The sequence below is a fragment of the Caloenas nicobarica genome, chromosome 22, assembly GCF_036013445.1.
Source record: "Caloenas nicobarica isolate bCalNic1 chromosome 22, bCalNic1.hap1, whole genome shotgun sequence".
In the NCBI taxonomy this organism is placed as follows: domain Eukaryota; kingdom Metazoa; phylum Chordata; class Aves; order Columbiformes; family Columbidae; genus Caloenas; species Caloenas nicobarica.
In genome coordinates, this window is record NC_088266.1 from 3,649,311 (window position 1) to 3,664,140 (window position 14,830).

A 14,830-nucleotide genomic window follows, 5' to 3' on the forward strand; every position below is an offset into this window, starting at 1 on the left:
TTGCGAGTCACATATGGGAGACTAAGTGGCTTTAAGATGATTGATTTGATTTTTAAACTGAGAAGTTTAGCAACACACTTAGTCCACAATGTCGTCAAATCACCAGCCAGGGAGAGGGAGCTATTTACAAATTTGCTTCAAATACTAACAAAAGCGCTAAAATATTCAGCTTTTAAAAATCTCCTGCAGCTTGGAAACAGCAGCCGTGGTGCAGATCCTTGTGAAGTACTGCAATTATTATTCAGAACACATGGGACTTAATCACATTATTATACATAACAGGCAGGGATAGCATTTGTGTTGCTAAAACCCTTATTTAAACAAATAGAAGGGATTGTGTAGATAAAACACACTGGGAATTAGACATACAAATCTACTTTCCCAATGAGGTTCCTGTGCATTTGTTCAGAGTTTCTCCTGTTCACCTAGGTGTATCAGGGCTGGCTTCTGGAAAGCCAAAAGGCTTTACACAGAGTCAGAGCAATTCAGTTCATATCACCTGAGACTCAGCAGTGCTACAACCCACCAATTTCAGACAAAGGGAGAGCTTAACCCATTGGAATTGGCATTTTTACCTAAAATGCTGAGCAGCACTGGCAGCAGGAGGAGGATGTGAGTGGTAAACACCGCCACTGCAGCCACACAAATAACCAGCGAGAGGACCAGACCGTACAGGGCACTTTGCACTCCTGGAAGAAAAGAGCCAGCCCATTTGACTCCTGGAATGTGACAGCTAGGATGAGAAAGGCACTGGCTGTCCGTAGCAACAAGGCAGGCAGGGTGAGATGGGAAAGGGAGGATGAAAGTGGAAAGCAGGTGATATATGAAGGACTGACGATATAACACATGCCCACCAGGTGGGATAGAGTGTGCCGTGAAGATGTATCATAGAGCATGGGCTCTATGGGGAGAGAGGGAGAGAAACATGGCAGGCACTTGCCTATAATCTCCATGAAGACCTGCTTCCAGTGCTCACAGGTCTGGAAACCATGCCGGAGAGCAGAGTCCTCTGGGAAGAGCTGGAGTTGCTGCTGCAGGAATGTCTCCCATTTCAGGTAGTCAGTATAAGTCTGGAAGGAAGATTTCCCTTTGTAGGTTGTCTGCAAGGAGATGAACACGTTATTCTCATGTCCTGCTCTTTGGGGCAGGGTATACATGGCAAGGGAAGAGGCAGAACAAGCCAGCTGGAGTTGCAGCACCAGGCAGAACTGGCAAATCTGTCACCAGCTCTTTGCCTGAGCTCTCATGGTAAGAGCAAGTTGGGGCATAAACAGCTACTTCTAGCAACTTGTGAGTGCAGGCACCTGTCTGCAACAAGGCATAAACACTAACAAACACTAAATTATGGCTGAAAATGAAAGTGGCCAGTGCAGAAAGAGCAGAGCCAGACCTCCAGAAGTCACAAGAAGAAACTGCCACAAGGACAGATGGTGATGCCATGTGCTCACCGATTCAAATGCCATGGAGATCCATTGCACCTTCCCATCCTTCACTCCCACTGCCCCATGAGAGAGCTGTCCAGGCAGCAGGTTTGGCTCAGGGATGTTCTTGCACTCAGGGTGCAACATCTGCAGAAAGGAGGAGATGCTGTAACCTGGAGAGAAAGAAAGAGCAAGGGATGGAGGACAAGACAAGGAAAGGAAGCACATTGCAACAAGGAAGGGGAAAAAAAATAAAAACAAACAACTTTTTGGCCTGAAGCCAATATACACTTCCTAGACCCAGCTCCACAACCTTGTGACTTCCGAATTGGGAAGAGACAGTCACTGGTTAGGTATGTGAAGCCACAGGGGTGGTTATTCAGCAGCTACTAAGAAGATAATTTACTTATTCAAAGGATTTTAGGTGTATCACAAGCAATACTCATGACTGGAAAGAACAGATTAAATTCTGTTCTTATCTTCACTGGATTAAATCCTGGAGAATATGACCAGTGTTTTTGGAGACCATTTCTCTCATCTCCCAGAAAGCATCACCAGGGGCATGTTCTAGAAAAGTAAAGCTGCCTTGGGAAGAAAAGGGGGTGGCAAGAAGCAGCCATCCTTTCTGGTGTGCTGTTGAGGAACCCAGCCCAAACAAACACTGCTGCAAGTAGAGCAATCTGGTCATTGACTGCTACCTCTTTTCCTGCTTCACCAAGCTGGGATCTGAAAGTTCACAAGCCCTTAGCAGCCACACTCCTCAGACAGAGGGTGAGAACCAGTCTGCACCCAGGGACCCAGGATCTCCCCAAGGACTGTGGCTGGTGTTGGTCCTACCTACCAGAGGGCAGGCACTGAGCCCCTCCTGGCTTCACCAGCTCGGTGTTGCTGGCGATGGCTTTGCAGAGGCGGCACAGGTTGCCAATCTCTTTGAAGAGGTCGAAGCTGTCATCATAGATAACGCTGCCCTTTCACAAGGAGACACAACAATAAGAGCACCACACGTGAGGCACACACAGCAACGGGAAAAAGGCAGTAGAAGCCAAGTCCTCTCCTGGCTACACAGCCTGGGAGTAGCTTGTACAGACCACAGGTTACATGGTGGAAAAGAGAAATAAAAGATAATACAGCCCCCCTTAAAAGAAAAGCACTGATAAATGAACAGCCACCATGTCATGCCCCAAACTATCAGGGTCTTCCTAAGGAGCAGCTCAGAATCCCCACAGTGCCCAGCACGCAGCTCCAGCTTTCTCCCCACTCCACTGGCTGCATTTCATGCTGCTCCAGCCAGAGGAAACCGGCAACGGCTGATTCTGCACAGTGCCCCCAAATCAGAAGGCAGGAAGAATGGCAAAAACCTGAGGGGCATCTGCCAAGTGATCAGAGCTAAGCATAATTCTGCTGGGGAAAGGCTGTGAATGTGGCAAGGTATCAGATCTGGGAGATAAGCTTTTCCTGGAAAAGCCACATTTAGTAACCTTTCCCTGGAGTAATTGATTTGTATTTTTTCATATTAGGATCTCATAACAAAATTAACAACTACAGAAAAACATCAGAACCCCAGATCTTGAATTTGTAGTGCAATTTTCATACTGAGCTCAAGCTGAGTTTGCTTCTAAAATCCTCAGGAAAGCCAGATTTAGACTCAAAATTAGAAGGCTGGATATTGCACTCAGAAAGGGATTTTCTGAAAAGTCTGAAGTGATTTCAGTAAGGGCTTCCTGATCTCCCTTATTTGTGAATTTGCTAAAATAGAAATGTGCTTTTGGCTCATCATAATGCTACCATCTCTGCTGTTCCATCTGTCTAGACTGCTGGAACATGCTGCCTGGGCTGCAGGGATTAGCTAAACACCATCCAGGGAGACCATCCTTCATTCATCAGCCCCGAGCACGCCTGTCCAGCATGCCAGAACGTGTGTACCATGTCTGCGATGACGTGGTTGTCTGGGCGTCTTGTGCGGTTAACACCTCTGATACCAAACACTACAAACACCATGGCTCCTGTGTCGACCAGTGGTCGCACCGCTGGCTTTCCGCAGCCTGTGTTCATGCAAGGATTAAATCCAGAAGTGGGCGACAGCTTTGCTTTGGGTGCTGCTGTGAAATATAGAAGAAAGGCTGGTTACATCAGAAGGTGGCAAGAAAAGGCCTAGACAGCCAGGCATGGCTGAACAGGTTCCCATCAGCTTACCTTTCTCGCTGGGAACATAAAGGATGCCTTTGGTGGGTCCGTCTGGGCTAGAGCTGAGAAGACAGCCAGGAGGTGCTGCACACACTCGGCCATGGTAAGGGGGCTTGTGTGACTGAGCAAAATACAGTTTCCTGTGCAACAAAGAAAGTTTGTTATGGGGGACCAGAGATAGTAAAGATGATGTGCCCAAAGCATTACATGGAAACAGACACTCTCAGGGACAGAAGGAAATGAAAAGGTGAGCAACTCCAGACCTGGATCCCTAGCCATTGCATATTCTGTGCTCAGTGTTCAGCCCAGGACTTCAGGTGGGTAAGGGCAAGACCGAGATCAGCAATGCCTTTTTGCCACCCAAAGAAGCCCCCAGTCACTGTCCTGCACCCGTCAAGCCTTTGACACATTAATGATGCTATAGGCCTGCAAAATAACTTTGCAAAGATGGGGCACATTTGCAGCAAAGCAAGTCCTAGGACCATGGACATCAACTAAAGGCAGGACTGGCACTGGACATCGGGCATCCCATATCAGCCACTTGGCTGTGCTGGTTTCACTGCCTGGCCCCGACTGGGTTTTGGAAGGTTACCGTGTTTGCTGCTGCTCCTTGGCGGCCACGTAGAAACTGAAGTCAAACTTCCAGCCTCTCTTGGTGTCACAGGACAAGGTGGTCATCATCCACTTCCTGGGGCTCATCTGCTTAAGCAGCCCTACTGTGGACACACAAGCTGTCAGCTTCCTGGTGAAGTTACCGAAAGGCGCTCTATACACCTAAGCAATGGATTAATGAAAACAGACACTTAACTCCACAGGGTTGCAGCCTGTTGCACATTAGCATCACACACTCCCCTCCTCCCCAAGCACTGGCACAGTCACACAGATGAGCACTGCAGACACGAACCCAGCCACCTTCCCAGGGTGTGATGGGGCCCCTCACCAACCCCGTTCCCTGCAGCCTCAGCTGAATGGTGGCTGCTCTGTCCCCAGGGTGAGGGACACCTGAAAATGAGTCCTCCTGGGGGTGTGTGTGTCCAACATGGCCTGTGCACAAGCAGTGTTTCCTGCTTGCCTGTGTCTATGCATGGGCAGAAGGAAGCAATGGGAATCCAGCTGTCTCAGTAGCAGTTTCTACTAGAACGAGCTCAGCCGATTGCACTAGGCTTCATCTGATCCCCACAGGCACCCACACTTCTGTTCCCATTGCTGACAGTCACACTGCAACAGCAACAGGCAAATATTGCAAGGCATAATCTATATAATGATGCCAGACACAATGCCCTCTGTTTTAGCTACCTTGCTGCAATGCCCTGCAAATTCCATCCAGCGCTACCTAGGATCCCATGGAGAAACAGGAGGAGGCTCTTGTGCTCACCTGCTGAGTGCTGCACTCTTGATAGAGAGGTCCAGCATCCCTGGACTGACTCACCTGGAATGAAGGCACCTCCCCATCTCCTGGTGACACCATCTGCCAGGGGGCAGGGACACTGGCATTGAGCGAGAATCTGTAGATGGCTGGCCTGCCCTTGCTTCTGGACTTGGAGATATACACAGTCCCCTGGAGATCTGAAGGAAACAGAGAGCATGAGGGCTAGTGGTACTTCTCAACCGGCAAATCCTACAGGCATGGGCAGCAGCAAAGGAGGGTTCTGGTCTGCTGTCTCCTCCGGGGCAGCAGGCTCAGCCTCTGCCTTCTAGCAGCACAGCACAACCTTTCAAAAGTTTTCACAAATATATCCTGCATTGCAGTAATTCCTGACGGCTTACTGATTCATGTTGCCTCAGGATCTGGCCCAATAACTCTTTTATCCTCAAAATCCCCTGCAGAACAGGCTAAATTCACCCTCCTCACAGCCTGCCAGCAAGGTCGTGACACAGAACTGGGATGCAAAAGCTCTGAGCTCCTAGCCCTGTACTCAGACCAGAGGGATTTGTCACTAGACTGTACTGCCACCTGGGTTGTAGGACCATGTCCTAGAGAACAGCAGGCATTCAGGTGAAGGAGGATTGTAATGACGCCCCTTACATCCAACAACAAGCTAGGGCTCAGCAGGGCAGGGTCTGAAGATAATTATTCCCCATCAGCTATTCAGATTATATGATTTAGTTTTTACCTGTGTGGACTCTTGGGCCCTGGACCCGAATGTGGTCAGAATCATCACATCCCACTTACCTTGCTGCCCTGTATCACTTGTGCTCCCTTTGCTTCCCCAAGGTGACCCTGAGCCCCTCTTCTTTTTTTCCAAGGCGGTTCGGATGTTGTTCTGCAAACTGTGGGGCTTTTCCTGAAACAAACCTGTCCCACAAGGTTAGTCAGGAAGGAAAGAGTGGATGGCATGACCAGAGACCTACCAGCCCTGCACATGGCACAGACTCTGCTATTGAACACCAAACCCTAAGCAGGGAACAGAGCCACAGACCCCCAGCTGGTCACCAGCATGTGACCAGCAGTTATGAGTTAAAATAGTCAGTCTTCATGGACTGTAAAGGAATTGCTCCAGCCAAAACACTCAGGCAGTTCCTGGCTAAAGTAAGAAATACTTTTCAGAACACTCCACTCCTACAGGCAACTCAACCATCCCACTCCCAGCATGTGTCTCCCTTCAATAAGGTCCATCCAGTGTCCAGTGAGGTACCTGAACAATGTAGGTCTCTGCCTCACGTTTCAGCTCCTCCAGCCCAGTGCTTAGACCAGGCTGCGCCCACCACGGTCTGGGGAGCAGCACTCTCACCTGAGCAGGTAATGCAGGAGATGCCTTCAGCACTCAGGTTGTATTTCAGGTCTAGCAGCACCTGGATGTTGGTGTCTGGCCGGAACAAGACTGGAGCACGGCTAGCTGGATGGAGGCGGCTGGCAAAGAATATGGACAGGAGCAAAACCAGAAGAAAGAGCCCTGCGAGGAGAAGCCCAGGTAAGTGTGTGGGAACTATGTGTATCTTGCACTTAGGACATCCTCAGACAGCAGGGGTGTGGCAGAAGGATGGTATTTTCAACAGGAAAAAGGAACAGCACCTAAAGCACACTGGCAGCTGGGCTTTCTTGTAATGAGCCCCATACCTGGATAACCCCACCAGGACTTGCCATTTCAGATCTGAGTGAAATGAGGGGGATGGAAAAGTCTGAGTTCCCCATGCAGTTCCCTTAGGGACTGACTGTTCTGGTGACACTCTTCCACTGAGTTAGAAGCCATGCATTATGTCCCTTTTCTCGGTTTCTTGCGACTAATAATCAAGGCTTGGGGACTGATCGAGATACTGCCAAACCCTCTAAAATCCATGCAGATGGAATATCCCCCCGTTCCTTACCCACAATCACCCATCTGCTCTTCACTGCAGACCACAGCACCCAGTGTTCCAGCAGCTCCTGCAGATGAGTTATCAAGTGACCCTGGTTGTTCTTCTCAGCAGGAAGTTGCAGATTTTCTGGCATCACAGATACCAATGGGACATCCCCTATTTCCAGGGAGACTAGAAAAAAAGAAAAATCAAAAGGCAGCCTCAGTGCTCAGTGTCGAGTCTCTTGCAGCTTTCCACTCTCCTTTACAAAGACTTTGCAAGGTGCTGTACAACTCACTCAAGCTAAGGAGATGCAGTAAGACCCAGGAAGGGACAGTGACTTGCCCAGGGTGTCACAGGAAGCATCTTTCTCAAGTCACTGCCACATGAAAGCTACACTTCTAAATCCACAGTTCAGTCCAAAGCCTATGCTTCAGGCTATTCTTCCTCTGCCAGATCCTACTGACATTGTCCATATGGTCACAGGGACACTGCATGCTCCTTGGGCCAAGCAAAATTTGTCCCTGTCCCACTAAGTATGTCTTGCAGCTAACTTCACACAGCTGACCTCTTCCTGACTGCAGTCTGGCTCCTACCTGATCTCGTTACTCCAGCTCAGGGACGCCTGGGGACTGCCCTCTTCTTGACAGGTGACAAGTAGGGTCAAAGCGTGCCTGGCACACTGTACAGCTGACCCACAAACCACACTTGGTCACCAACTTGAACAAGCTGCTTTGTTTCTTCACAAGTTACCTGATGCCCAGGGGCCCCTGGAGAAAAGCATCCTGCTGTTTACTCTGCTCCAGGGAAGGGATTATTTCCATACATTACCATTGCATGTGGCTCTGGCATACTGAGACAGCTCTTGCAACACAGCACCAAAGCTTCGCTGTCTGCCTGTCACAGGCAGCTCAGAGCTGAGAGATATTTCATGGCCACACCATGTCACAATTAGCGATTCCAGCCAGAAAGTACCATCCACATTAGACCCAAGAGGATCAGCAAACGCATGTATCGACACCTGCCGAAGATCTCAAAGCAACTTACAACCATTATTGAGTTCATACTCCTATAGCCTCCTGTGACAGCACCACCACCAGCTTAAAAGTAGGGAAACTGAGGCACAGACCAGTGGCAGGGACAGGAAGAACTGCAGGATGAACAGAGCAGTGTGGTCTCCCTGAAGGCACGTACCAGGCTCCTCCTCCACGCTGAGCAGTGGGATGTCATCATCAAGATAGGGAAGCGTGTCTCTGCCTGCTCTGGAGGTGGCCTCTGAGGCAACGAACAGATCTTCAGCCAGATGCAAGGCACTCTTCTTGGTGCACTTCTGACTACAGCTTGATTGGAGCAGAGAAGGAGACAAAGGCGTGAGTTTGAAGCCACATACCCTGCAAAGAGTTACCAGTGGGCTCCTTCGGTGACAAGGGGAGCAGCAACGGCCCGCTCCAATTACTTGGAGAGCCAACAGGCAGTGCCACAAGCGATTTTCACTGCTAAGTGCTGAGAGGTCAGGGGCTGAGCTGCTACGGCAAAGCAGTAGCTGGATGGGCTGGACACACAGAGCCATCAACACTGGGTGCTGAGGAACGGAGGTTTCAGCAGTTCATCTCCCTGCTAATGAATTAAATCAGGCCAGGTCATCTGCACTGCTGAAGAGCAGGGGAAAGGGAAATGTGCTGACCTTCAAATACAAATCTGCATACACTGCTTGTGCTCACAGGCAGGAGCAACGTTGCTTTGTCTGCCTTGTGGGGCCTGTCTCCACAGTGTGAGGATTTAGCTGTACAGTAAGTGCTCTGAGGACACAAATGGCTCCAGAACTCCATGGGACTCAATGAAGAGGTATGACTGGCACTGTAGGGTCTGGCTCCTGGAAGACACCTGTGCATAGGCCAGGAGAATAAGATTGGGACCTGGCCCTTCCATTTTGCTCCCATCTGGAATGGCAGAAGCTAAATTTCCCTTCTGTTAGACACTAACAGGGAATGGCGAAGCTAAGCTACCTGAGGGGTATGAGGATAACAGAGGGATGAAGATAACCGAGAGGACAAGGCAGGGATTTTCACACTGCCTTGGCCAGGAGTTCCACAACAACTTCCCACCCGCAAAAGGAGGCTCCAGGGCTCACCTGGTTTGGCAGGAACTCTCTAGCGGGGACACATAAAGAGTCCATATTCCAAGAGCAGCTGGCATGGTGAAGAGCACAGCTACCCAGCAGCAGGACACAATCAGCGACATAAAGAGCCCAAAGTCATGCACGGCTGGGATCTACATGAAGAGAGAACACAGAGCTGGGATCAACTGGGGCAGGAGACCTGCAGAGACATCAGGCCAGAAAGAGATGTCTGGAAGAACCAGAGAACAGCACATGCTGACCTCAGTCATGGTAGTCAGCAAAGCTGGTAGGTACCAAGCTGAGCTCACCTGCAGCACAGGAAATATTGTCTTTGGAGATACAGAGCCTTAGAGCAGGCACAAGACAGCCCTCCAGGGCAAGCAAGTCCAGCGGTGCTGGAGGAGGGGGCAGAAAGATGGTGCTGGCAGCTTCCCTTTCTATTAGGGCCTCTGGCGGAAGCAGAAAGCCGCAAATCCCACAGCTGCAGTGTGTACCTGAGAGAAGATGTTGGCAGCATATGCTGCAGCCGTGGTCAGAGAAGTGAAGAAGGTGGCCTTCCCCGCTGTCTGGATAGTATGGATCATGCGCAGCCGCAGGTCCTTGAGGTGGGTGGCTTGGCGGTAGGTATTGATGAAAACAAAGACATCATCAACTCCTGGTAAAAGAGGAGGGAGATTGATACTTTGCTCACAGTAAGGACAGAAGTTAAAAATCTAATTTCCCCTCAACATCTGACCTGCAAATATTTCACTTACAGGTAATGGAGGGAAAAGGTTTGAAAATTCAATGTGCATTTGCCACCATTGTCCTTCTGTCTCCTGCAGGCAGGAGGTGTGGCAAGGAAGCACAGGCAGGTTTGGAGTAAGGACATGCTTACCAATCCCCACAATGACAAAGGCAGCCACACCATTGAGTATACCCAGGTACTGGATCCCAAACACGATGTGGTACAGGAACAGAGCCACCAGGCAGCTTAGGCCAATACTGGCAATGCCAAAGAATGACAGGAACACTATAGGAGGAAAGGAACACAGCAAAAATAGTACTGCTGGGAGAGGAGACACCTCACACCTGCCCTGCCAGAATACTAGTTCCCAGGAGTGTGTTGGTGACAGAAAATAGCTCAGGGCTGCAAGACTGCTGCTTGTAGACTTCTTCCCATGAGACCCACCCATGAAATTACATCAGCTCTACACCAGCACTAGTAAGATGGGAATTTGCACCTTATCCCTGCTCTCCTGTGAGCCTTCCCCCCATCCTGCCCACAAATCGCTGCTGTGGAAAATCAGACTTGCATGACCTTCTGCATGCTGCTGTGCCAGAGTCAGGCTGGTGTCAGGACATGAGAGCCGCTCCGGGAGCTTGCACAGACACGGGGAGTCACGGCACATTTGACTTTTTTGTGAGAGCAGATCAGCCGTGACTGCAGCCTACCTGAGCAGGAGGTAAGGATGTAGACCAAGACGGCTATGCAGCTACTGCTGATGAAGGCCAGCAACATGTCATTGTTGAAGGTCCGCCTCACTTCATAGTCAAACAAATCTGTCCCTCCGTACAGCACCTGGACTTTGCTAGGGTGGGAAGATACGAAGCAAGAAAGAGGAGTAGGCAGAGTTGAGCGTAAAGGGAGCAGAGCCAGGGGATTTAATAAAACAGGGGATTTAACAAAGCACAATGTCTCGCCCAGAGCCAGAGGAGGTCACTGCTCTAATAAACTCCACAGTTCTCTGAGGAAACAGCTCAGAGTGGTGAGAGCAGGTTGAACAAGGTTGCTGCTGGAGAGGAAGTTCACACAGGAAGGGAGAAAAATAAAAAAAGCAGGTCTAATATTTTTAAAATTCCTCCAATGCATGGTGGGTCTTTGGCACTAATAGACTTCTTGCTGTCAGCAAACAGCTCCCAAAACCTCCAAAGCCAATTCCATCTGGAATCCTAATCATTGCTTATTATATTAAGCACAAAGGTAATAACTAGCAGATGCAGGCAGAGCAAGAGCTTATCAGAAACCACATGACTTACTAGCTTCTGCTTCTGGAAGCAGGCTCCGAGCGGAAGTAATCCGAGATAATTTAACCAGGAGCACAGTAACGTGCACCACAGGAGGCTTTCAGGAACCAGAGCTTCAGAACCAAGCCTTGGCCCCAGCTCCCTTTTGGCTTCCCCTGACCGCAGCCCACTCTGCCAGAGTGCTCTGGGGCTGACAGCGCTGGCTGCATTTCTCTCTGCTTTTGAAGATCCATATCCCTTAGTTCTGGGACCTACTGAGAGTCAGAGCAGCAGAGAGCAGGAGACTGAGAAGGTTCACTGGAACTGGGACTCATTGCCTTCCCTCAGCGCTCTGGGTACTGGGCTACTCTTTTAGCCCTTCTGGCATTATTTTACCATCTCCCTCTCACAAGCACTGAGCAAAGCTGTGTTCAACCCAAGTCATACAGACTTGGTGGGGAAAAAAAGCCTGCCCTTCCTCAAACTTATCCTGCTTTGAAACTCCCCATCCCGCTGTACAAAGAGAAAACACGTCTGGAAGGAATTACACTGGCATGAGCAAAAGCAGAATCAGATCCACAGGCTGATGCCTTGAGGAAGGACCATTTCATCCCCTGCAAAAGACCCACTGGGGCCAAACTGAGACTAGGAAGGCAGAAAAGCAGTTCTGTCAAAGCCACTGGAATTGGACTTGTGAGATGGGAACAAATAGATCCAGTGCCAGACAGGGGCTGAGTGGAAAGGCAGGCACTGGATTCAATCTCTGGCTGCTTTTCATTGTCTCTATTGATGTCTCTGGCATGTCGCTGTGGTAGGAAGTGGCATTAAAGGGAAGCACAAGAGCGGTTTTCTGCCATCTGCTCCCCACCCTCATTCACAGCGCTGTGCCTGAGCCCAGCTTCAAAGGAGATGCTTTTTCTCCTTCGTTTGGAGCATTACACTGTGGCCACTGTTCAAGAACAGCAGTCTGAGCTGGTGCACCAAGCTTTCTGTGTGTTCCAGGTGAGACTGAATGCTGCAAGGCTATGTCTGCCCTGCGTAAACCTTAAGACAGAGCTTTTACACCCTGAAGGGCCTGTTCCATCCACTCCTTTAGTAAACAGAAACCATCCTCTCCAGGCTCTGCCTTTCCCTGCTGTTGCCCACTCCCAACCAGGCACCTGCCATGTCTGCACAGAACCTCACCTTGTGGATTGCTTGGCCAGCATGGCCACGTAGGTGATGACAAAGTTCTGGAACTTGCGGCGCTGCTCCTCCCAGCGGTCCTCCACCGAGTAGTAGTTTGGCAGTGGTGCCCCAAAGAGGATTTCGCTCCGCAGCAGGGAGCTTTTCATGTTCTCAGCAGACAAGCCCTCATCCACATACCAGTAGAATTCAGGGTGGGTCATGGCCAGCTCCAGCGACCCTGCAGGAGAAAGCAGAACCACTTCTGTTAAGTCCTGCTAAGGCAAGGCACAGGGTCTAGTCTGGCAAAGGGAAACTATGAGCAATCCTGTCTTTCATCGGAGTGATGTGAGTGCTGCTGCCTTGCAAAGAGCAAGGAGGGCTGAGGAAAGCTGGACTGCAAAGACTCACATTCCACTTTCTGCTTTTTGAGTCTGAATTCAGTGTCACCTACATGCAGGTCCCCATCAGGGGTGCATCTTCCCCTCAACTGTGATCTGAGCCACAGGTCCCCCAAGCAGCAACACACACATCTCCATCAATACTGCCGCTGCTGGAGGCAGTTAGTTCTCATACATTGGGCCAATATTTGCTCCATCAGACTGGGAAGTACGAGAGCTAAACGATGCCCACATTCCCTTGAGTTCACACCAGAAAGACCCAGAAACAACACTCTTCCCTGTTTTGGTAGCAGAACTGTTACTCACGCTGGAGCAGATGGAGTTAATTCTTTGCCTGCTCCCTGTATGGCTCCTGGACGGCTATCATCTGCAGCCTGTGCCTGGGAGACAGATGGAGGCTTCATCCCACAGCCATATCACACCCCCAGACTCCTCATGATTCACCTCTTTTTTACCATCCAGAGCCTCTGCTCTACTAGAGGGCCATATAGTACAGAGCACAGAGCTGGGAGGAGGAGGCAGGGCCTTCCTCCTCCTCTCCTTATAGAAGCCTTTCCAGCTGGTGACTCACAAGCTGCCTTTCAAGCTCCAGAGCAGCCCACAGAACTCTTTCATCTGCTTCACCGTGCAGGGAAGCTCACCCCTATTGTCTGTCCAAGACCTGACATTCCTCTGGTTAACCACCGTTCTTGACAGGGGACAAGGGTCAGTAAAAGGCATCTGTGGGTCTCTCTCACATTTGTCCCTTCCACTTGCCTCTAGGGACCTGTGTGACCCATGATTGGGGTTGCAGGGGCTTTGCTGAAAGGGTAGAAGCGTGGCCCTAGTGCAGAAAAGACAGTTCCTCAATGCACAACACGGCAGCTGCTGCTTCTCTGCACAAGGCAGTCACCTCTCTCAGCTGCACATCAGCGACTGCCTGAACCGGCAGGAGATGCGCACCTTAAAACATGCCACCCTACAGCCCTTGGCTCACCTTGGATATCAGCAAGGTCTTGTCCCATGCCATCATAGTAAATCTTCCCTCCTCTCTCAGTGGGGAAGAAGTATGTCATGAGGGAGCTGGGAGGGGAGCAGTAGGAGTAGGAGCCCAGGGGCAGGTCCTTCAACACCTCATGGGGTTTCCAGCAGAACTCCCGGAAGCGAGGGTGGTCCATGATCTTGCGCTCGACCTCATGGATGGTAACCAGGCGCTCAGTGGTGAAGATGTTGTTTTCAGAGTCCCCTCGAGCCAGAAAAATGAGCTCAATGCGCCAGTGGGCATGTGTCTGTGTGTTGGCGCTGATGTAAGTGCTGGAGTAGTCCCAGCGTGGGGCACCCCTCCCAGTTCGGGAAGTTTGGTTTCCGGGGTTCAGGTGGGCATGGGGCTTGGGGGAGCTCGTCCTGCCCTCTGTGGTGCTGCGCTTGACCCGTGCATTGACCCCGAGATGGGAAGCATTGAGGTGAAGCTGCTGGAGCTGCTCAAAGATGAGTCTCTGCAGGGTTTCAGAGGTGAAGTCAGCCAGGTCCCGGCGGTTCCTCCCCCATGACCCAAACTGAGACTTGAGGGCCAAGGCAAGCGCATCAAAGCGCTGAGAGGACTCATGGTTGCGGATCTCGAAAGCGTTGTAGGAGATGTCGATGTCCAGGGCTGGGTAGTGGAGGAACATGACAATGGCAAGCACAGCAGGGATGGCACAGCCCAGGAAGAGGATGAAGCCGGCACAGTACGGGTTGGTAAATACCCAGCCAACAATATTCCAGAAGCCAGACACGGGCAGTGTGACACGCAGGGGCCTGACTCTGCATGGGCTTTTCCCACACAACAGAGCACCCTCCCGTCTCTTCCGGGAGCTGAAGGTTACCTCTTCATCTTCCTCATCTAGCCAGGCATCCTGTAACAAGGGGTCATCCTCTGTGTCCATGTCCAGCACCTGCACAAAGGAGCAGAGAAAAGCAGTCAGCAGAGCTAAAACTTCAGCTTGCATTAGCAGCGCCGTTTGGTGCTGCACAAACGTAGGTGCAAACCTCCCTCACCCATCTGAGCAAACTGGTGTGTATGTGCAGCCACCTCCACTCCACCCAGCTGACTTCTCCCATCGGCCTCTTCAACAGAGAGGAGTTACTGCAAGACCTGATCAAGCATCTGTATTCTCTCTTTAGAAAGAGAGGTAAAGAGCCATAATAATTTCCCATTTATTGAGCTACTGAGGAGAAGGAGGGAGAAGATTCTAATCCTGAAACAGAAGAGCCTGCACGTGACAAGAAAGGGAAACGAGAGAGACTGAGATAGTAATAAA

At 50.5% G+C, this 14,830-nt stretch overlaps 1 protein-coding gene across 2 annotated transcripts in view; it reads right to left on the reverse strand.

The window, feature by feature from the left end:
* DISP3 (dispatched RND transporter family member 3) overlaps positions 1-14,830 on the reverse strand; it is a 34,485-nt gene that overhangs the window by 6,360 nt on the left and 13,295 nt on the right. The window contains exons 2-19 of one of the 2 annotated variants that reach the window (XM_065650078.1): positions 13,528-14,464; positions 12,172-12,391; positions 10,435-10,571; positions 9,878-10,012; positions 9,495-9,655; positions 9,013-9,152; positions 8,076-8,221; positions 6,912-7,073; positions 6,338-6,499; positions 5,779-5,901; positions 5,035-5,171; positions 4,198-4,379; positions 3,615-3,745; positions 3,345-3,517; positions 2,263-2,389; positions 1,449-1,594; positions 941-1,100; positions 576-689 (exon numbers count right to left, since the gene is read on the reverse strand). In XM_065650078.1, coding sequence (XP_065506150.1) covers positions 576-689; positions 941-1,100; positions 1,449-1,594; positions 2,263-2,389; positions 3,345-3,517; positions 3,615-3,745; positions 4,198-4,379; positions 5,035-5,171; positions 5,779-5,901; positions 6,338-6,499; positions 6,912-7,073; positions 8,076-8,221; positions 9,013-9,152; positions 9,495-9,655; positions 9,878-10,012; positions 10,435-10,571; positions 12,172-12,391; positions 13,528-14,455 — 3,484 coding nt within the window. In that variant the 5' untranslated portion in view covers positions 14,456-14,464. Of the gene's footprint in view, positions 1-575; positions 690-940; positions 1,101-1,448; positions 1,595-2,262; positions 2,390-3,344; positions 3,521-3,614; positions 3,746-4,197; positions 4,380-5,034; positions 5,172-5,778; positions 5,902-6,337; positions 6,500-6,911; positions 7,074-8,075; positions 8,222-9,012; positions 9,153-9,494; positions 9,656-9,877; positions 10,013-10,434; positions 10,572-12,171; positions 12,392-13,527; positions 14,465-14,830 lie in introns of both variants that reach the window. The other variant, XM_065650077.1, reaches the window with a different exon arrangement.